Source organism: Podarcis bocagei, assembly GCF_964188305.1.
Source record: "Podarcis bocagei genome assembly, chromosome: 4".
Classification (NCBI taxonomy): Eukaryota; Metazoa; Chordata; class Lepidosauria; order Squamata; family Lacertidae; genus Podarcis; species Podarcis bocagei.
In genome coordinates this window covers 40,614,998-40,637,156 of record NC_138128.1, presented here as the reverse complement: position 1 = coordinate 40,637,156, position 22,159 = coordinate 40,614,998, and the positions used below count along the sequence as shown (strand labels likewise).

Genomic DNA, 22,159 nt, shown 5'->3' with positions numbered 1-22,159 from the left:
AAACTTGGATCTCCAGCTGTTTTTTGACTACAGTTCCCATCATCCCTAGTTATCAGGACCAGTGGTCAGGGATGATGGGAAATGGAGTCTAAAAACAGCTGGAGATGTTAAATACGCATTCTGTAGTTGATCTCCTTTGTAATGTTTTATTTTTAAATCTTTAAGATAATATTTTAGTTTTCTGTTGTGTTGCTTTGACTGTGTATTCTAGATCTGACTTTCTTCAGATTGTTTTATTGATTTAATATGCTGTAAACCGCTTTGCGATTTTTCTTAAAAATATAAAGCAGTATAGAAATTTTAAAAATAAATAAATAAAAATAGACACATCTCCCTATCAGTTATTTATGCTTGCGGGAGAAGGGGGGCAGAACCTGGACATCTGGATGATGGGCACCTGAAATAGCTCAATATCTCCCAAATTAGATGTGTCTGGGTGAGCCCCTAAAAGGATTAAGCAAGCTGCAGAAGGGGAGAAGCCCCTTGAGTCCTCCTTCTGAAGTCTGAGAGGCTGGCAAGCAAGGCACACCCTCTCCCTTCCCTCCGCTCTGCTGAGGCATCTTCACACTTTGAAAGGCGATTGCTATCAATCAATTCCTTTCCCAAGCACCCAGAGGCGCACAGGCTCCATTTGGCTTTGTAACATGATCCTCTGCAGCTGACAGGCCCAGATTACTCAACTTCCGATCCACCTCCTCCTAACCTTCCAGAATGTAACTCTAGAGCTGTGCTGGTATGGCCTCTGCAGGAAGAGGGACTTCCAGATGGGACTGTGCAGAGTGTCCCTAGCATAGCTTTAAGGTCATTGGGAGCTCAGGGCCTGGGGGTCTAAAAAGCAATTTTAGATGCTGGTGATAGAGAGAAGCTGCTTTTTAAAAAAGAAAGAAAAAGAAAGAAATGAGGTGGAGATAGGGTCACAGAGACAGATGAGCACAGATATCTCTCTGGAGGTAAGCTCATCTTTTGAAGCTTTAATGTTGATTTATGTTCCTATGGTTTCATCTCTTGTGTAGATTAGCAGAGCATTTCTCACGGCATTCTGCACAAAACAGATTTGAGTAGCTTTGCATACCGACCTTCAAGTCCTCCCCACCCCCACCTGCTCCAGCTTTAAGAGCTCATTTCACACTGGTCCCCTACTCAATATTTTATCTTTTTTTATGGGGAAGACATGCACAGATGGAGCTACATACACATGGGCTGATTGCATTTCTAAGAATTGCCTCCTTGCCAAATGCTGGTTGTTTCACGGCCCATTTGCAAGGGTTTGCATCCATGCAAATAATTCAGGGCACTTTTAAAAGCTCGCCCTGTGCAAATCTGGAACATCCACAGTGGCCAAAAAGGCAGAGTAGTTTCCTGAACAGCAAAACAAAGAACCCAAACAGAAGCTATCCTCAGCTCTAGTTGTGAAATCCCATTACCGTACTTGGGGTGCCTGTGGTCTTAGGATCCTAGCCTTCTGCTCAACACTTGGGGAACTAGGATGTGTCTCAAGAACCACCGAGATGTAAGCAGTTGGAATAAAATTTGGGCAAGTGTCAAAGGAGTTTGCAGTAAAGACACAAGGTCACCAATCCCAATTGTGAGAGAAAAAGGATTCTAGTAAAGATGGGAAGGCTGAAGTATCAGGCAAGCCACAGAATGAAAGCAGGAGACATAGGCTGTACAATATCAAGTGCACAAATTTCTGTTACATCTAATGGGAGTCATTCACCACAGGGAGCTGGCAATTGGAAAACAGTGATAGCTCTAAAGATCAATGGCAATGCAAATATCAGTGCAGGCTCAGAATGAGAAATTTATAACCATCTTTTTGGCATATATACTAAATCAGTTAAACCACAGCACAGAGAGCAATCGTAAAATACAGGACAGGGAAGCACCTTTTGTGTTTAGTGAAGAAAGGGCTCAACCACAAGTCCTAGTTCAGATGACATGCTAAGCCAAACTTTGGCTTCGTGCAGTGTGGCAGAGCAGCAAAACGGCCTCTCCCGGAGCCCACACAGTCTTGCTAAACCAAGGTTTGGCTTAGCGTGTTGTGTGAACCAGGGCACTGTTTTGTCTTGGGGATCAATGAATCACCAGGAAAGAAAAAGGAGATTAGAGAACTTTATGGAAAAACAAAACCAACCAAGCGCATGAGGGTTTCATTGATGGCAAATGCCACTGTGAATACAAGCAGGATAAATAAGCCCCTGAGAAACTATTAAAAGATAAGAATTGAATCTATTTCAGTTTTATCTATTTATCTATTCAAATTTTATTTCTATTTCCATTTTATCAGAGTGCAGGACATAAATCTTTAATAATAAATGAAATGGTGTGTTCCAGTTTGAAAGACAGGCCTGACTGTTGATGAATTCGTATTCTGTAAAGCTGAAACAATGGTCTCTTGTAGGAGTAGGTTACTCCTGAAAGGGAAGAAGCCAAGCCATTTTCTCCCAAGGCAAATGAGAAGAAGAGTGGAAAGGGCTGGCCTCCTACATCAGAAGAGGAGAAGGGCAATTGATAGGGTCCAAAGTACCCAATATTAAAATGGTAAGATTCAAAGTGCCGGTAGTTATTAAATTTAGCATAGGGCAACTTTCGGAGTGTCCTGGTTTTTACTTTTTGAAATATGGCAACCCTAATTTAGCATCCATCCAGCATACAATGTGCCTGAGATGGCAGGACCAGAAAGTGGGATGCTGCCTGCCAGAAAGCCACATTCCTTAGATACCAGGGAAGTAAATTCAGCTATGAGTCATAGCTCTGAAGTCATGAACTTTTGCCTCAATTCCAAATTGAACATCTTCCCCTGACTTCAAATCATCAAACAAGGCATTCCTCAACGACTTCAGGATATAGCCGCATGCCTTCTTGCAATAAGAACAAGATTTTGTCCCTCAGAATCGCCCGACAGCACTCAAGAATGACACGCAGCACCTCCGTGTGCCAATCTGTGTGCACTAGCAATGCTGCCAAGTTTATATTTTAGCTCCATAAAATAAATGCCCTTGAATACAGATTTTAAAAAAAGAAAACAGAAAGAACCAATGTACTTTTCTCTCTTTACCTGTGTTCTGTTGGATACTGGTTTTCAGGCATCATCTTTGGCATCTGAATAGGTTGATGAGGCGGCCGGGGAACAGCAAAGGTTTGCTGCCTTGGTTCCTGAAGGGCATGAGGGACGGGTGGAGGAGGCGCTCCCTGCAGAGGGCCTGTGCTGGGGGCATGGGCAGGGGTTTGGGCAGGTGCTGCTGGCAGAGGCGGGGGTGGAAGGGAGGTGCTCTGGAGCGCAGGTGAGGCTGGGGTGGCAGGCGGAGTTAATGGCTTGAACGCAGCAGGGGGCTTCCTGTCGTAGGCACTGTGTGAACAGAAGACAGAGAGGGCCATAATAAATATGGGCAGCAGCCATTTCCACAGCTTCTGCTAGCTGCTCTTGACAGCTCTGGCTTGTTTGCATTTCATGGTTGTCAGGAAGTAACAGTTGAGGTTGTTCACAGCCTCAAGGGAATCTTTGTACTTCAGGCAAGCGACAAAACAGGCTGAGTCATAGGGCTCATTTTGAAAACACTTCGCTCACAATTTTCTCGGAGATAACTGTAGCTTCCAATTGTTGTTGCTTTTTCTTATAAAAAAAATCGCCATTATTTCAGGAACAAACTCACTGCATTGAAAAACATGGGGGGGGGGGAGAGAGCTTTCTCTTCCCCCATTTGTGATAACCAACAAGAATTCTGTGCGATCTGAATGGCACATAAGCCTGCCACTCATCAACACACAATCATGCCCACAGGCTGCTTCAAATGTGGCTTTCCCACCTACATGAGTGTAAGATGGAGTATATACCTATTGTACACTTGTGTGCAAAAGCCACGCATGTCTGCTTCAGAGAGATTGCATGTACAGATAAGACACAAGCAATCTACTATGTGTCCCTCCCCACTGCTATTTGAAGATTTTTGATACACGAGAAAGGGCCTGGTGTAACTCAGCCCTGATAGCAGTAAATGTTAAGACTGTCATTTGCTTTATAGCTGAAGAAGCTTCCTGAATATCTTAAGTTTAGAAGATCACAGGTACCATGCACACTAGCACATATGATGCTCTTTGGATGTGTGACCTACTGCCAAGGGATGTGGTTAACCACAAGAAGGATTTGGAGAGTGGAGTCTAAACTTTCTGCCCATTAGTCAAATCATCTGAATACTGAGTAATAACTAGCACTACAACATGGGCATGTATTTGGTTTCCTAGAAATGGAATGCAAATCTAAGTTGGTTTCTGCTTCCCTGATGGTCCCAACTTTGCCTACCAAGCTCAGCTCCCAACTAAGTGGTTCTTAATGTTTTTATCAGCATAACTGAGGCAAATTGTAACTAAACCCAGTTCAGGTTCCATGCTTCCCCAAGCCATCCAAAGGCATCTTAAGCTGTGCACCATTCATTCATCCAACCTACCAATAGTTGTAGAGGCACTTTTCTCCATAATTAGCACAGAGCACCTGTTCGTGGCTACAGGTAGACAGCTCAGAAGAAGGGCTGTGGAGTTCCCTCTTGATCTTAGCTGGGGGCGGTCCATGAAGTACCACTGAATAAAAATTAAAAGTGGAAGAAAAACAAACAGACCAATCAATCATGTAATTTAGCACTTAACCGTATTCCCATGGATTTGAATAACCAAAAACATGCAACCAGACATTGCTCACTGCCCCAGAGCTAAAGTTGTGCATACTAGTGTCACAGCACTACACAGTGATGAGCATGCATGCACAGCTCTCTCCTTGCCTTAAGGAGAGTTACTTGTCCTTGGAGAGGTGCACATTTAGACTTCCACAGCAACGTGTCAGAACTATGGAGGCTGTGTGAATGGCAGAAACCCCCATTGCTAGACTTGGATACAGCAGGCATTGCATGACAGCAGCAAAAGATTAACTGCTGGCAGCAGCAAGAGCATTTTAGGGTGGGGAAAAGGAGGGTATGAATGAGAACGTGGGGGTGGTAATTGTCACAGAACACTTGTTTCTGCATGGCTTTTACAACTTCTCATTCTCAAGAACCAAACCTCCACTTTCTGGCATATTCCAAGATAGCATGAACAGAACATGAAGAGAACTCAGGATACCAGATTGTATACACAGAGGAACTGAGAATATGGTGGTACATGTTTGGTACCATAAACATGGGCAGATTTCTACATCTTGAATAGGATTCTGTTAGAACCATGGAGTTTAACCACCCTTCCTTTCCAGCAGTAATCATGCATGTTGCAGGGAATTCTGGGGCATATTCTAGGCCTAGGGCATGTCCTCAGGTGCCTCTGAAACAAACTCAGCCCTTGGCTGCAAGCTGCGTATTGCAGGGAAATATGGTTAATGGTACACAAGCTGCATTTTATGGAACTCCACTGAACCTCCATGGAATACAGCTTGAGAAAAACATTGTGCTTGAAATACAGAGCTGTAAGGCAAAAATGATTCCACACCAATGAGTTCCAGTACTTGCATATCACACCAACTGTTCTTGTCTCACACATAAGGATTTCTAGGATCACTCTGAGTGCAACACAACTCCTCTGTGTCTTCCACCTCATTTTATGCCAACACAACAAAAATAAATGCTATCGAAAAATGTCAAGGGATGTGGCTAATTTGGGCAAGTACCTGTCCTGAGCTTCCATGGAGAGAAATAAGGGAACTAGGCTTGTAATTGGATCATTCAATCTTGCTCTCCTAGCATTCCAATGTCCCTTTGAGAGGGATGCATCCTTCACATCGCTATACTGCCTAAACAAGACTTGGCAACAGAAGTCCACTTCCGAGGATGCAAGGGCTGCAGCTATGCCAATGCCGGGTGATAAATTACAAAGCAGGGAACGACCTTGTTAGAAAAAACACCTTGCCTCAACAAGGGTCACAGCAACTCTCAGCTTAACTGGTTCTAAAAATACACAGTGCTGAATCCAACAAATGTCTGCATTTGGTCACTGGCTAAGTTGGTCTTTTCATCAGATCCCTCATTTTAAGAGGTACATTCTCATCTCTGAAGCACGCAGAACATCATGTTGACAGCATTATTTGCATTCCATGTTGCTACACAAGGCAGTACCAAACTTGTGCAAAAGCTGCATGAATGTAGTTTCTCCACAGGAAGCTTTTAACCAACAGGCACAAAGCAGACACCCTAATCTCAGCTAGAATGGGTCTTTCAGAGGTTTAAGACAGAATTGTGTAGAATGTCCCAAATTCCTGTTTCAGCAAGATTATGTGCCATCAGAATCACTTCTGTCATCATCTGTTCATCTGGGCAACTGCGGCAGCATGCTCCTCCCCATATAGGAATGTACTGCCAAACTGGCAAGATCTTTAAAGCTTGCAGCAAAACGTATCTCAACAGCAGGGGGGAAAGCCCTTGAAGCTTTTGGCTTGACTGCCTGAGCCCCAAATAACAGAAGAAAGTGTTATATCCTAGAGTTCTAAGATTTGGTCATTGCCTCTAATATTGTTGCAAAAGGTGGCATGATATTTAGGGATGGGGCAGGGGAAGGAACCACACCACCCCTCATCATCTATTCTATATAGAAATACCAAAATTACCCCGGTGGACCAGCTACCATTCTACTCCTGTTAACGTAAGAAGTGTCATTAGTTGCCAGTAGTGTCTATTTAAGAGCTTCTATTATAATTTCCATTATTCCCAGGTGCCTTTCAATCACTATGCTACACTTGAGACCTGCAGGTTAGAGCCTCATTCCTTAACCTCACCCAATACACTTCTCCTGTTACACCATATTGCACCACCACGTTTTCCAGGCACTGGTTTCCCTAGCATTAGTTTTGGTGGAAGCTGTCAGTCTAATTGGCTCCCATCCTTTTACTCCACAGATAATTGTCCTGCTAGAGGAACTTGCCTTTTACAGCATACTCCTCCCCACCCCTGCAGAGGGATAACAGCAGGGGCTTACTCACTGCAATGCTGCAGAAAACACAAAGCCCAGAATGGCAGGTTATTTGTTCCAGCATCTGGATGAATGTATTCTGAAGGAGACCAAACCTGGTTTTCCTTCACAAGGGAATATCTCACTCCAGATGAAGCATAGGGACATTGGAAGCTGCCTTATATGGAATCAGGCCATTTGTCCATCTAGCAGACCAGGGTTTTGTCCCAGCTCTACCTGAAGATGCTAGGTACTGGAAGCTTGGGCTCTTCCACTGATCTGTGGCCCTTCTCTCATGCTTTGTGGGGGCATCAAGAAAAAGACAGACCAGTTTGGAGCACACTGGATAGTTGCTGGGAGATTGCACGTTGCCCTGGCTAGACCAGTCAATAATCCTCCAAAGGGAAATGGAAGTTATACCCTATTCTCTTTCTGCAATCGCCAAAGAGGATGCATTCCAACTTGCACGCATTCTGCCACTTTGCAATTGGGAAGCAGATTTCAGATTAGAGTTAGAAAGAGCAAGTGGTCTCCAGAAGGTATATAAACTGGGGAGGGAGGGGAACAGTTCAGAGGACCCAGTCCCTCTAAAATGCCAAAATGCTGAACTCAAAATGAAGGGAAGGCTGGCGATGGCCCTCATGCCACAGCAGAGAGTTCTTCTACTATATATAATTTTTAAACCAACTAATATATGCTTAGCCTAATTAATTTCTAAAAGAAGACGTTCTAGGAGAAGGCAAGTGCGTCAGAGTTCTGTACCTAAATAGTGACAGAACAGAACAGCTTGGCTTAGTCGGAAGTGGAGTATTATCTCCACAAAGGCTAAGCGCACAGCCATTGCCCGTGAGAGAGGATAGCCTGGGTCTGACAGCTTCCAGCCATCACCGCCAATTAGCAGTTCCCTGCATTCTATGTGCTGTCAAAGCCTCCCAGAGATGGGCAGAGACAGTCACTCCTTTGGGGCAGTTGGGACACATCTGGGAGGGAACATTTAGTGCTAAGCCCTGGACCTGTTCAAATCCTTCTTTCTACGGGAGGGCAAAAGAGAAGAGCCAAGAGTGCCTTGGATTGAGCTGCTTTTTTTTTTTTTAGGGATAAGGTTTGCTTGTTTGAAAAGGCTACACAAAAAAGTCAAGAGTACAACTCATTTCATTAAACTCTGGTGTTTTTGTTTTTATTTTAAAAAAACCACCAGCAGCTGCATTTCTGATACATTTTCATTCTGGCAGTATGTTGGCATTTCAAGTGTTAATGTGTCCCCCGTCCCCCCACTCCCTATAATTTGCTCTCTGTCCTCTCCCACCCCCACTTCCTAATAGGCATGGCCTTGCTGAGCAGCAAACAGCAGGAAACTCACTTTGGAGGTGTTCCAGCTGTCAGTCACAAGCATGTTTCTTTCCAACAGTCTCTGTGTTGTTTGAGCGGTTGTTTTTCTGCCAGCAGCACAATGGGGCTTAGTTATTCATTGAAGAAGAAGGTTGAGGGAGGGGGAGAGAATCTGCAAGCAGGCACCACCCTCCATTCACAACCAATTTGGAATACTCCATCCATTCACAAAAAAAACCCCTCTCTCTCCCCACAGCTGAGCGCTACCAATCAGGGGAAGGGAAATGACACTTAAGATCATAACAGAGACCAGCTGTCCTGCACAGAGAAGCTTGTGCTGCGGGCAACGTTTATGTAAGGAATTCAAACACTGCAGAAACAGCCTTGCATAGCTAGGAGGGAGTCAGCCTCTCCAAAGAGTTCATTGCAAATGATTGTGCAACCCCACTTGTGGTGAGGTCCGGAAATGCCCTTTGGCCGGGGTAGGGGTGGGGAGTAAAAATAATTTGTAAAATCAACTTTTTCCCTTCAAAACAACGGCTGCCTGCCAGTGGACAGAATATTTCCTCTTAATGCTAACACTGCCCTCACTCTCAGCTCCATCTATTAGCAGCTACTGTAGCCCCTGCATTTATGGGAAGGATTAAGAGAGGGGCTAATTATCCCCAGTGTAGGAAAAATGGCATTTCTTGAGGACTACAGCATTGTGAAAATGGTGCAAATTGCTCAAAAACTGCTCACAAAAGGAAAAAAGGCAGTAAATAGGGGTCCCGGAGGAGGAAAGACAAAAGATGTTGCTAGTATAATGCCAAATAAAAAGAAACACATACAATTTAGGAAAAAAAGTACTTTCATACTGAGTTCAAGAAGGGGCAGCTCTTGAAGGATATTTGGAAGCTGTAACATGTTGCTTAAGTCATGTAACATCCTACGCAAGTTACATGGGCTCTCAGTTAGCTTCTGCAGACAGCCCCAGTTTTTGGTTTCAACCTGCAGAGTTCTTATTGGCCCCTCTCTCTCCAGGGGTCCTCCCACCATTTACGGCAGAGGTGGGGAGCCTATGGCCCTCCAGATGTCATTGGACTCCAACTCCCATCATTCCCAGCCATTGGCCATGCTGTCTGGAGCTGATGGAAGATGGAGTCCATCATTCATCTGGACAGCCAAACGCCCTGCTCCAAGGAAGGTGGGCAGTGCTGAACCTCAAAACATGGCTTGGTTTCTTTAAGTCTGATACCACCTTTCCCAGGACAGAGGATAACAAAGTACAATAGCACATCCCTCTGCCAACTCCCTCACTGCACAGGCTCACAGATATTTGCCCATATGAACTCTTTTAGGAGCCCAGCCAAGACTTGCCTGTACAGGCTGGCTTTTGATGTCCCACCCACACAATATTTCAGCTTGAAAAATCACTCTCATCCCACCCCATTGGATGTCTCTTGCATGGAAACTCTGGATGCAAGCAAGGGAGATGGGGCTAGGGTTGGAAGGAGTCCTCACAAACTGAAGAGGCCTCTGCAGTATGCAGGGAAATCCTGCTTATCTAAAAGAAGTCCCTCCTCACAACATCTGGATGACCACAAGCTCCCTTTCCCCACTTCCATCCATGAAAGCAAAAGCACTGTTGCAGTTTAAAAGGGCTGCTGGATAAAACCAGACACAGGTTCAAGTGCAGACATTGCCTACTGGAACTGCCAAGTTTTCAATGGGATGCTGCCCCCCTCAATCCACAGCAAGGTGCCCACTGGGTCACTTATCCAAGTGTGCATTCCATCAAACAAAGTAAGGCAGGCAGCATCCGCACTGAAGATGACCATTTGAGACAGGTCTGGAAATCCTGATCAAGCAAGGGACAGACATGCATTATGCTGCTTCTGAGCAGCCAAAGGGGAAAAGGAACAAAACACCACCTCCACGTAAAAACATCCTAAGCGAATCAAACTTTTAATACAGTCGTACCTTGGATTTCGAACGGAATGCGTCCATTCGACTTCTGAAACGTTCGGAAACCAAGGCGTGGCTTCCGAGGCAAAGTTCGCAAACCGAAACACCTACTTCCGGGTTTGCGGTGTTGGAGTTCCAAGTTGCTCATGAACTAAACTGTTTGAAAACCAAGGTACTATCTCTCTCTCCCCCCTCCTTGCACACCACTCCTAAGCACTAAATATTAATCCATTACTGTACAGTGGTACCTCGGGTTAAGAACCTAATTCATTCTGGAGGTCCATTCTTAACCTGAAACTGTTCTTAACCTGAGGTACCACTTTAGATAATGGGGCCTCCCGCCGCCGCCCGATTTCTGTTCTCATCCTGAAGCAAAGTTCTTAACCCGAGGTACTATTTCTGGGTTAGTGGAGTCTGTAACCTGAAGCATCTGTAACCTGAGGTACCACTGTACTAGCAACGGCAGCCTCTGAAGCCTTACCAGGCAACAAGAGAATCAGCCCATCCCTAAAGTGCCTTCCTTGGGTGATGACTTGAGGTACACACACCTATGCCAACACTCAGAGGAAGAGCTCAGTGCCTCAAAGTCAGATATTTATGTGTGTGTGTGTGTGTGTGTGTGTGTGTGTGTTGTGTGTCTGCCTCAGAGAAAGTACACATTCTCATTTCCCTGTTCTAATACATTAACTATAATTAGAACCTAGAAAGAAAGAAGCAAGCAGCACAACTATAGGTTATGTCTCAACACGCCAAGGTAGAGAGGAAGTCAGGAATGCAGCGCGGCTTGGGGTGGGAGGCGCCAAGGGCTTTTGCCTTGTTTATCTGTGCACTGGCAGTGAAGCAGGACAATAGATGCTGAACCAGCACCAAGAAATCAGCCAGGAACTTGCATGCAAAGAGCTTTGTGCCAGCGGAGCTCTCTACCCCATTCACAGATGCCATAGCAGAGACACCACACTACTGCTTTCACCAGGAGTTATCATGGTACAGTTTGCCAGTTCAGAGAGGTAAGCTTTCAGAGGGTGAAAGATGTTTAGAAGACAGGTGTCCCATTTGATCCTGAATGTCCAAATTTCAAAATTAGTCACTCTCTCTCCTATTGCCTTAGATCTAACTTTGCAAATAGAATGGCCTGGAATACACCATCAGCAGAGTCACATGGTGCTGCTAGACGGCACCGCTTTAGAGATTCTTTGCGGGGTCACGTGTTGGAATGCATGTCTCCCCCTGACACCTCCCTGCATATAGAAACCTAGCACATCAAGGAGAATGCTTGGCCTGATACTCCTTTCCTTGGATTTGCTTTCTTTCTAGTTGCTGGGAATCCTTTTGAGGGGCGGGTGATGGGAATGAAATTCCCCATCCATACTCTCAAGCAAAACAATGCAGCAAAAGCTGCACCATGTGATTTTCCTGATGGAGGCCTGTGCTGAAATATGCATTTTCACCATGAGTCTGATGACTCGCACACTTTTCAGAGGAGGAAACACACATCCATAAGCTGGAAAAACAGAACTAGAGTCAAAAGCCTGTGGCCCAAAGGAGGCAAATTATCTAATCTGTTTGGGCAGTAGCCAACTAACGTGTCCCGTCAGCGCATAGGATTTCCGCTTGCGCAATGGAACTTCCCCCCTCCTCCCCCTGCGCATACCCTGCGCCATTCCGAAATCTGTTCTGGAGGGCTTGGGAAACCTCTAGAACAGATTTTGGGGGTGTACGGGGGGGGGGAAGCTATGTTGCACAAATGGAAACCCTTGCGCTGACAGGATGTGTTCGTTGGATACCTCCCTATGGAAAGCGACTTCTCAGTGTTGTTTGTAGCGCCTGCATGGGTTATATCAGGGTATGTGGCCGCAAACTCTTTGCCAATGCTGCATTGTGCTCAAATCCTCACACTGCAGTTAGAAAGCTGGTGATATCTATTTAAGACTCTATGCAGGGATGTATCTTTGCTTGCATGATACCAACCACCTGCCCATGACCTTGTGTGCAGCCATCATTACCTGGTTTCCCCACTGAATCAGCTTGCTCCCAACTCCTAAGCGACTTGTACACACAAACTGGTTGCTTGGTAACAGTGTGGCTTTGTGGGTATGGAAAGCCAATTGATCTGGATCAGTGTACACCTGCTCTCAAGGAATGACGTACACTCAGGTCAACACCAGCCTGGCATTTAAGCCTTAATCTCCTTGCCTCTTGTCTTTGCACAACTGACGAGGTCAGAGATCAAGGGGCAAGGGACAAAGTCTCTATGCTTCAAGGCTTTTCATTCAATTTTAAACCTATCTCTGAACTCTGCTCTTCTTTCCCCTTTTTCTGACCCATAAAGAGTGTCTACAAATAGATGTGATGCAAACCAGAAAACAATTGCCCAATTTCTTCAAATTCTCTCTCACTCACTCACTCACTCACTCACAAACAAACACACACACACACACACACACACACACACACGCACCTATATGCTTTCACCAAGGAAAATGTGAAGTGCAGGAAGCATAATTCTGAGTTTTCAACATTCTCTACCCATTCTTGGCACTAGTGTATTATCAAAATAGTCTTTCATGTGAATTGACCCCAACTGAAGTGGTTAAAAATACAGGTACTTCATGATGAAAGAGATAGGAGTTGATCAGCAAAAATCTAGGCACTTTCTTTAGCTATGTTGTCACAACACAGAGATCATTGTTGAGAGACCAACAATATTTTCAAGAGAACTGAAAGTTGTTTAAGAAGGGAACTGCTTCCTATGACGTATGAGTAGCATTATACAGATTTTTACTCAGAGTAGCCCCATTAAAATTAATGGCCATGGCAAACATACATTCAGTAATTTCAATGAGCAGACTCTGAACGAAAGTTAAATGTTATTCCCCATACGAAAGGATACAAAAACTTGCCCCTTGATCTCTGACCTCATCCGTTCTGCAAAGACAAGAGGCAAGGAGATTAAGGCTCAAATGCCAAGCTGGTGTTGCCCTAAGTGTATGTCATTCCTTAAGCAGGTGTACACTGATCCAGATCAGTTTACCAAAAGTAATCTGTATTTGTTTTTTGTTGCATCTCACTCTCGTCTTAGGTTTCGCTGTGTTGATTTTGTGTAAGCCACCTTGTAAATAAAGTCATTAACTGGATGAACAGCTTGAATTCTGATTTAAGAGTAGAACCATTGAAAACAATGGGAGTTAAGAAGATGCAAAGAGCACCATTGGATCAGGCCAAAGCCCCATCTAGTCCAGTATCCTGTTCTCAGAGTGGCTAACCAGAAGACACCTATGGGAAGCCTGCAAGCAGGACACAGGACAGCCAGTGTTAAAAACTGAGATATGAAAGCTAGGAGCTAAAGGGCATCTTAAACCTAGGTTAAGGGTTTTTATAACAAGAATACAAAACTGAAAATGAATGAATTGCAGCTAAAACATTATGTTCATTCTTCACATGGTCTAGTCCTTCCCCTGCCCACCCACCCTAATATTCTTAAGAGGATCTCTTCTCCAGTCTTCAGAGAATAGTTAGAAGTGGGGAGGCAGAAAAAGGTCCTCCTTTCCTTCCACTCTGCAGTTTTAATCTGAAATCTTCGGCGCAGTACTGCACCCAGAGCTCAGAAACTGCTTGCGCTGATGAAATTCCCTGTCACAAAATGCGCAGAAAACAATGGGAGCTTTGAGCGCAGCAGCCCTCGCTGCCACTTGTGATTCCCAGCAACTGGTATTCAGAGGCATATTGCCTCTTTGACACTGGAGGTAGTACGAAGCCATCATGGCCAGTACCCATTCATAGAAGATAGGGTTAAGTTATTATGGTGCTGGAGGAGACTCTTGAGAGTTCCATGGACTGCAGGAAGATCAAACCTATCCATTCTGAAGGAAATCACCCCTGAGTGCTCACTGGAAGGACAGATCCTTTGGCCACCTCATTTGAAGAGAAGACTCCCTGGAAAAGACCCTGATGTCGGGAAAGATGGAGGGCACAAGGAGAAGGGGATGACAGAGGACGAGATGGTTGGACAGTGTTCTCGAAGCTACAAACATGAGTTTGACCAAACTGCGGGAGGCAGTGGAAGACAGGAGTGCCCTGGTCCATGGGGTCACGAAGAGTCGGACACGACTAAACAACAACAAAGGGCTAAGTTAGTGATGGCTAACTTAAGACCCGCAATGGAGCTTAAATATAGTAGGCAAGTCCAGATGCAGCACAGTAAAACAAGTTCGAGCGTATACATTAGGAACCGCAATCCCTCTTCAAGACTGTTATCAACTCTCTGAAATACCATTGTCTCCCTCGGCCCCTTTATCTTTATCCACTAACCCATCCTTAGCCGCAGGAAGTAGTTGCCTGTTTAATAATTCAAGTCATTATCAGGAACGTACAGGAAGAAGGTTGTAACTGTTCACCCTTTTAACCTTCACAGGGTTATCGAAGGCTACTTCAAGAGAAAATACACCCTTACTGCTCCACAGGAAGAAGAAAAGTTGAAAAAATGGCAGGCTATAGCTGGGGTGGGGAAGAGCTGCAGCTTGGCTGGGTTCCCATGCTGAGGCTACCCAAGTGTTCCTGCACCTTTTTTTGGTTGAGGATCATTTATTCTAATCAATGTTTTATGTATTAACTCTACGTTTAACCTCACCTCCATCATATTATCCCTGGGCAAGTTACAATTCATGTATATATCTCACTTTTCCTTTAAAAAAAAATTGAAGTTTTCTTCATTTCTTTGTTCTTTTCATTGTACATTTCACTTTTTCAATCGGTTGTCCAAAGTAGTCCACATTTTAAAATGTAAAAAATATGAGCAATAAGAAACCCCTGAAATAGCAAGTAGCAATAAGGTGCTTGGTGGGCACAGAAGGGGAAAGCTCAGCCTCCTAAGCATTTTTAAATTGTCACAGGATAGGATGTGTGGATAAGGGAAGAGAGTTGTCCACTGGCGATGTCAGAGGTGACACACACAAACACAGAGAGCGCTAACCTTTATGTAATTTGCTAGCCAAGGGAATTAGTCTCTCTCACCAAAACAGAACCGTTACCATAGAGGAAAGCCTTCTGGAGCCTGCTCAACAAACGCTAACAATTGTCTGAAAAACACAGTGGTCGAGATCCAAGGTAGTGTGAGCAGACACCCTCTTGTGCTGTGGGGCTTCTCCTTACTCTCCTCCCCCTAGCAACCCCCAACCCTTCAGAGTAGATTTTGGGAGCACGTGGGGGGGGGGAAGAGAAACCAAAAGTCTTATTATGCAAGTGTGCAGACAGCATTGGATGCCACCCAACATCTGGAAGAGACCCTCATTAAAGCAGAAGAAATAGCAGAAAAATAAAAATAGGACAGTAAGACCCACAAGTAATAGGAAACAGGCACCTTAACCTAAAGCTTGTCACAGTGCCATTCTTAGAGAACTAGAGTCAGAACAGAGGCAGAGATGTGTGCAGACATATTGTGCTTTTTATAGACCTTGCAAAAGAATTAGCTTTTCTAAGTGCCACCTACAAGGGTACTCAAGTAAAGGCATTCATGTAATTACATAATAGGAAGCAGAAGAAGAAATGAAAACCCACCACCATCATCCAAATTAAAATACGTAGGACTGGTCCTAATTCTAAGACCACACATTCCAAGCAAACGTTTTGAGGCAAAACAGCACCAACTGTCTCCTGAACAGCCCCAATTCTAAACTCATTTACTTGGCACCAAGTCGCACCAATTTTAAACGGAACTCAAGTTAAGGGTGTTTAGGATTAGCATGTTACTCATGCAGCAGTTGATTTCTGTGCCAGAAACCACAGTAATAATGCAAACCATGAATCATCATACATCCATCTATGACATATTAAGCAAGAGCTCCAGAAACCCTTTCAAGTGCAAAAGATGCCCTGTTCATTTCTCTTTATTCATCTATTCAATCAGCTATTCTGGTGCTATACAGCAAACTCCATTACTGAGCCTCTCAAAGGCCACAGAGTTTCACTTTGCAGATTCTGGGCCCCATATTATCTTTCCACCTTTTTAAAAAGTAAATATTGGAGATCCCCTCGCTCTTTGGGAACTTTAGCAGGTTTTAGTGATATGTCTTCTGACCTTCGCTCAGAATTTAGCCCTTTTGCTATATACAGGGAACAATCCTCTCTCCAACCCCTGGCAATCGGTTTCACTAGCCTGAGTGGCTTGAAAGACTTACACAGGTCAGAAGGGAAGCCTGTCTCCCCTGCAGACACATGGTTCCAGTAAGATTTAAATTTGGCATTACTAGATCCATTCCAGGCAGGAAGCTACTCATTGATATATAAACAACTTCCATTGAGAATCCCCTCCTGCCATCGACCTGCTCACTACAAACACAGAATACATAGAGGATGCTCAGGCCAGAAGGAAAAGGCTTCTTAACCCAAACAGAACTCCTAATGCCTCTCACAAAAGGTTTGCTGTGGAGGCCCAGAACTCTGGAGAAGACATTTTGTTTTCCCCACAATCCTTCAGGCTCCTGAACCGTAAAAGCTTGCTGAGAGAGAGAGCGCGTCTCTGCCAACAACATCTCCTCCCACACAGCCCGGCTGCAGTTTATACTGCTCCGAGCAGGAGAACTGGAAGGGTTGGGTTAGAATGTCAACACAGAGAGAAAATTTCTTACTCCAGGCTGCCTTTCATCTCAGGGAGGAGGAAAGAAAACACACACACACACACACCAACCAGTCTGAGGAAGCTTTCATGGCAAGCTTCCCACTTACTTCAAAGTAATCAAAGGGCAATAATTAACATGCATTTACTGTAGCACAAGATACACCACTGCATGCTGTGACAGAGTTTGAATCAAGAATCCGTTCCACTGCAGGCTATGTTTTCTTCCCTTCAAATTCTGTGGCAATTGGAACAGCTACACACACACACACACACACACACACACACACACACACACACACCCTGAGTGGATGCGGAGTGACATTTCCACTTTCCAGAACATCATCTTGCTTTTATTTAACCTCTAACGTCCCCAAATCAAAAAATATACAGAAAGCATGCATGCCTAAATAGCTTGCTGCCTGCAGAGGCCCAGGTGCTGAGCTCTCCGATGCTGCAGGTAAGGGAACGTTTTGGGGGTGGTGCTGTGCGAGAGGGACGGCTTCTCTAGCCGCCTTCTCAGAGCTGCTGGCTTGCCAATGACGAACGCTCCCTAAAGCTGCTCAAGTTTCACCAGCCAAGCTTTGTCCTTCACAGCTTCGCTATAGCTGCGGCTATAATAGCCAGAAAAGTCATTGAGGGAATTGGAAGGCACAGGGCTGGGGAGAGACAGAGTGCTCTTCTGCTTGCTGTCAAATGGATTTTAATATCTCTTACATTATGAAGTATTCATGGGGGCTTGAAAGGGTTCTGCAGAGATCAAGGTTAATAGGCAGCCCCAGAGATGCTCAAATAAATATCCTAAGTCTGCCAATTAAAGCAGTGCCGTTAACAGAACAGTCAGTGTCCACACCTCCTGTCTGCTCCCTTCTCGTCAAGATCCACAGATTCGACAAAAAACTTGCAAAAATACATTTTGGAGCTACATTTAATTAACAGAAGCAAAAACCAAGGGAGCAACTAAAACCTGTCACACATCTGGCAATGACACTACAGATTTCACAGCAGGCAGACAAATGAACAAGAGAATGACTTACAGTTATCGGACTGGAAATCTGGGACAAACTGTTCATCATCAGGAACTTGGGCTAAAAGAAAGGGGAAAAAACAAGGTTTTTTTCACCAATTAATTAATAAATTAAACCCTACATTTCCTTATCTAAAGACAAAGGAGCTCACAAGCCAAAATAAATATGAATGTCATACATTACAAAATAGCAAAAAAAGAAAAAAGAATCCATAGAAATGACAAGCACGACCAATTATCATAGCCAATAGGTTATCAAAGCGCAATGGGATACAGAATTGTGATATCAACAAGGATTTACCTTCAGCTAACCAAGCCTCCTGCAACTGGCTGAGATCCTGAAACAATTCTGAAAGAAAATAAGAACAAAAAATGGAGTATTTTTTTCTGCTTACATGCTTTTTACACATGCTGCTTAAAATAGTGATGTTTCAAAGATGCTTTTTTCAAACATCAACAACAAAAAAGGAGGCAATTCTTTGCTACCTTCAGAATCATGAGCCAAGTCAGTGTCCTGAAACTTCCTTTTTCTGTCATTTACTGGCCTGCCTCGACATTCATCTGTGCAAGGTTTCTGGTAGAAGCAAAGAAATGTAACTATGAAGGGCAATCGTTCAAAAACACAAAAGAGCAGAAGTAACATGAACTTTGTACAAAGGAGCAGGGGGCATCACATGATAAGAAAACAAAACCACATTAAAATAAATGAAGTCCTACCCCAGGGAGCATGAAAGGGACCTGCTGATCATAAAAACCATCCATTGTGCTTGCAAATTCTTTAATATTCCCTCGAACGTTTTTAGCATTGAGTAATTCCAGGATGAGAAGAGTTTTCAGAATCTAGTTCTGGCAGATTTCAGGCTGGAAGGGAGAAGAGAAAGACAGAGGAATCAGACAATGTTCTGCCTTTAAGGCACCTGAAGAGACCATCTCTAACAGCACACGAGCATGTTCTGCAAGCTTTGAGGATTATCTTTTGTGCTTAGTTAACACACATTAAACATGGGGGAGGGAGGAAGACAAATTATAGTATTACCCCCCCTCTAGCTAGTTGCTATGATATCCATTCATTAAGTTGCTGCTCTTTTTAAATCAACACACCAAAGCCCCAACCTTTAATCCATGATGTCACAGAGTTACTATGGAAACAGTCGTGACATCACTAAATGCGAATTACAACTGCTTAAGAACAAACATAGGGAGAACGGCATGGATTATAAGGCAGAGATCACATGGCATGGAGTACATTTTCTCCCTACATGGTCGAAAGATAAAATATAAATAGCAACAAGTGCACAGGAAAGTCGACTGGAGTTAGTGAAACAGCTTGGCTTTCTGGAGATGATAATTATCTGCATGCAACTCCTCTAGGTTACAAAGAGAGCCAATGCTCTTTTAACTTACGCCTAAGCAATGCAAACCGAAAAGATCCCTTGATTTCAATGCTACCAGAAACTGCTTAGTACTGTAGCCATTCAAGCATTGTTTGAAGTAGCTTATTTTTTTGCTGATCTAAACCTTTGATTGCCAAGGAAATCTCGGATAATTTACTCGAAAGCTTAAAAACACACTGCAAGAAATATCCATGTTAGGTTGGCATAAAGACCCAGAGCGAAATGGAAAACTGCTCGGTCCCTTGTTCTGCTGATGCAACTTTTGCTGCTCTGGAACAGCCCGTATACAATCTTCAAGAAATCTGCTAAGCAAAGGGCAGTTTTCAGTCATCCCTTAAAGTAAATTCACCGTGAAGTTTAAACACAAGAGAGATTTATGGCCTGTTTAAAAGAAGCAGTATTTTATACAAACTCCTCTCAAAAATACAGAATCTGTGGTCTTAAAAAAAAAACCTTGAGTAAGTGCGTTTCATAACATGGGGTTGGCGGCGGGGGGAGAGAGAGACGAGAGAAAGGTGGTGGTAGCGAGATCGGTTATGAACTTCTTTTTCTAGCCTAGCTGGCCAACTGTTGCAAACTGCTCCTAAATATCACCGCGGACACAATTATCTTCCTTTCCGAACTTGCCCCGTCGATTCAGAGCATTTTTTTTATTTTTTTTTTTGCAAAAACGGCGATTGGAAGCAACATCTTTAAAAACATTATGTCGCGCGTACTAAATCCGCTTTTCTATCTGGCCGCTGCGATTCGCCTCCCCTCTCCCCCCCCTCCTCGTACCCCTAGGAAAAGCCTTTAACGCAGCCAAACAATACAATTAGCATCCCCTCCCCCGTGTGCAAATCTGGCTTAAGTTTTATGAATGGCAGAGCAAGCAACAAGAGCAGGTAGAGTGTAACGAGATCCCCGGCGTAGGGCCCCATTCACAAAAACAAGGCACGCACTTCCCAGCTAGCTCCATTCACAAAACGCCTTCAGAGGCGCCCCCACCCCTACAGTCCTGTGCAGAACGCCGCGAGGAGACGCAGCCCCCGCCCCCGCACTCAAGGCTTCATTCACACAAAACCAGCTCCATTCATAAAATCGCCCACATTCACAAAAAACACATCACCACCACCAGCAACCACCTCCCGACCCAGCCAGTGCCTGCTGCAGCCTGTGGCGGCGCGGCTGTGCAGCCTTCCTTTGGAAAGGCTACGCCGTAGCTTCTCCTCCCGGCACTCTGTTGAAGCCCCCAGAGGTGCCCCCTCCCGCACCTGAGATCAAGCCCCACTACTTACCCCAGGCTCCAGCAGACCGAATCACTGCCTCCATCTCAGCCACGGCATCCCAAGCTTATCCAAACACAACCCCCCCCCCGCATTACTTTGCACCCCCGGACACCTGCGCCCCCGCCAGCCTCAGGCCGCCCAGCCGATCCCACAACTCCCAGCACCCCACCGCTCAGGACCCCCGGCCCCGATCCCGACCCGAGTCCCTGGAGGCTGCGTCGCCTTCGCCCCTCCTCACCTGGCCATAGAACTAGCGCGCTGCCGCTGTGCAGTCGCTAGAAGCCCTGGTTCTTCCTCGGGCTGCTGCCGGAGCCCCCGAGCGGCCTCCAGAGCCCGCCCCGCCCCGTCCCCATTGGCCCACGGCCCCGCCAGAGGTTGTCAGTCTCAGCTTGTTTACCCTACCACGCACCCAATGGCGCTCGGATGTTGCAACGCCTCCCGGTCCTGAATGGCTGCGGCGGCCCAGCCAGTGCGTTCTAAGCCCGCCTCCTCGCAACGATGAACTGCCTAATGTTTTTTTCCTCCAGGGAAATATAGCCAATCAAGGCGGCCTTGATTTACATACTTTTTTCGAGGAGCGTTTTCATTCATAAAAAAAGGAAAAGAAAGAATGGTCGCGTTCCGAGGGCGAGGCAGAGGCGCAGGGAGGGATTTAAAGGGAACGCGCAGCTCGGCGGCAGAGAGTCTGTTTTTGCCAGCTCCGTTACGAAGTGAACGCTCCTTGGCTGCCCACAGTCCCCTGCCGCCGCCGCCTTCTTTTTCGCCTCGTGGCCGCACGCAGGACCATCTCACGACAACCGGCCAGGTCGGCGGCGGCCGGAGTAAGAAATAATCGCCATAGCAGGTCACCCTCGATCTTGGCACCTGAACTTCATTCTTATTACCACCCCCACCAGAAATCAGGGCCATCGTGAGGAAAACACCGTGCCCCCAGCACTGCCCTGCTCATTCAGCTGCAAGGGGGAAATGTCAGGAACAAAATCTTCTGGCCTTTCGTCTGGGGCATTAATCCAACGACGGCATTTTTCGTTACAAACAGTGCAAAGCCTTGTTAACCAGGGGACAGCAAACTTTTTCAGCAGGGGGCCGGTCCACTGTCCCTTGTGGGGGGGCAGATAATATTTTGGGAAAAAATAATGAACGAATTCCTATGCCCCACAAATAACCCAGAGATGTATTTTAAATTAAAGGACACATTCTATTCATGTAAAAACATGCTGATTCCCAGATCGTCCGTGGGCCAGATTTAGAAGGCTGTTGGGCTGGATCTGGCCCCTGGGCCTTAGTTTGCCTCCCCATGCTGTTAACATTTCAGCCCATGCACGCATAGGCTTAGACTGTTTGGTCGCTGGACAGATCCACACTCCGGTTGCGCCAGTAATGCTTAACTCAAAAGAGAAGTGCGGGCTGCAGAAACTGCTGCGAGTCTTTCCTGGGACGTCTAGAATAGCCTCAAGGCTGCAATCCAGTGTGTACACACTTAACCTGGCATGAAGTGGGGTCTTTGCTATGAGTAAAGAAGCATAGAGTTGCATTGTAACTACAGTGCCCTGTGCCTCTTTACTTGCTTGAAAGCTGCCTTAACCAAGTCAGACCACTGGCCCTCCTTTTTTTTTAAAAAAAAAATAATAATAATTGATATTTATTAGAGGTTTGAAAGTTA

At 45.2% G+C, this 22,159-nt stretch overlaps 1 protein-coding gene across 1 annotated transcript in view; it reads right to left on the bottom strand.

The window, feature by feature from the left end:
- The window catches only part of ETV5 (ETS variant transcription factor 5), a 40,946-nt gene extending 20,106 nt beyond the window's left edge, over window positions 1-20,840 (bottom strand). Inside the window, exons 1-7 of the mRNA XM_081192667.1 lie at window positions 20,735-20,840; window positions 18,552-18,695; window positions 18,321-18,408; window positions 18,136-18,183; window positions 17,845-17,895; window positions 4,446-4,575; window positions 3,059-3,349 (exon numbers count right to left, since the gene is read on the bottom strand). Coding sequence (XP_081048793.1) covers window positions 3,059-3,349; window positions 4,446-4,575; window positions 17,845-17,895; window positions 18,136-18,183; window positions 18,321-18,408; window positions 18,552-18,596 — 653 coding nt within the window. The 5' untranslated portion in view covers window positions 18,597-18,695; window positions 20,735-20,840. The remainder of the gene's footprint in view (window positions 1-3,058; window positions 3,350-4,445; window positions 4,576-17,844; window positions 17,896-18,135; window positions 18,184-18,320; window positions 18,409-18,551; window positions 18,696-20,734) is intronic.
- Window positions 20,841-22,159: the final 1,319 nt, after the last annotated feature.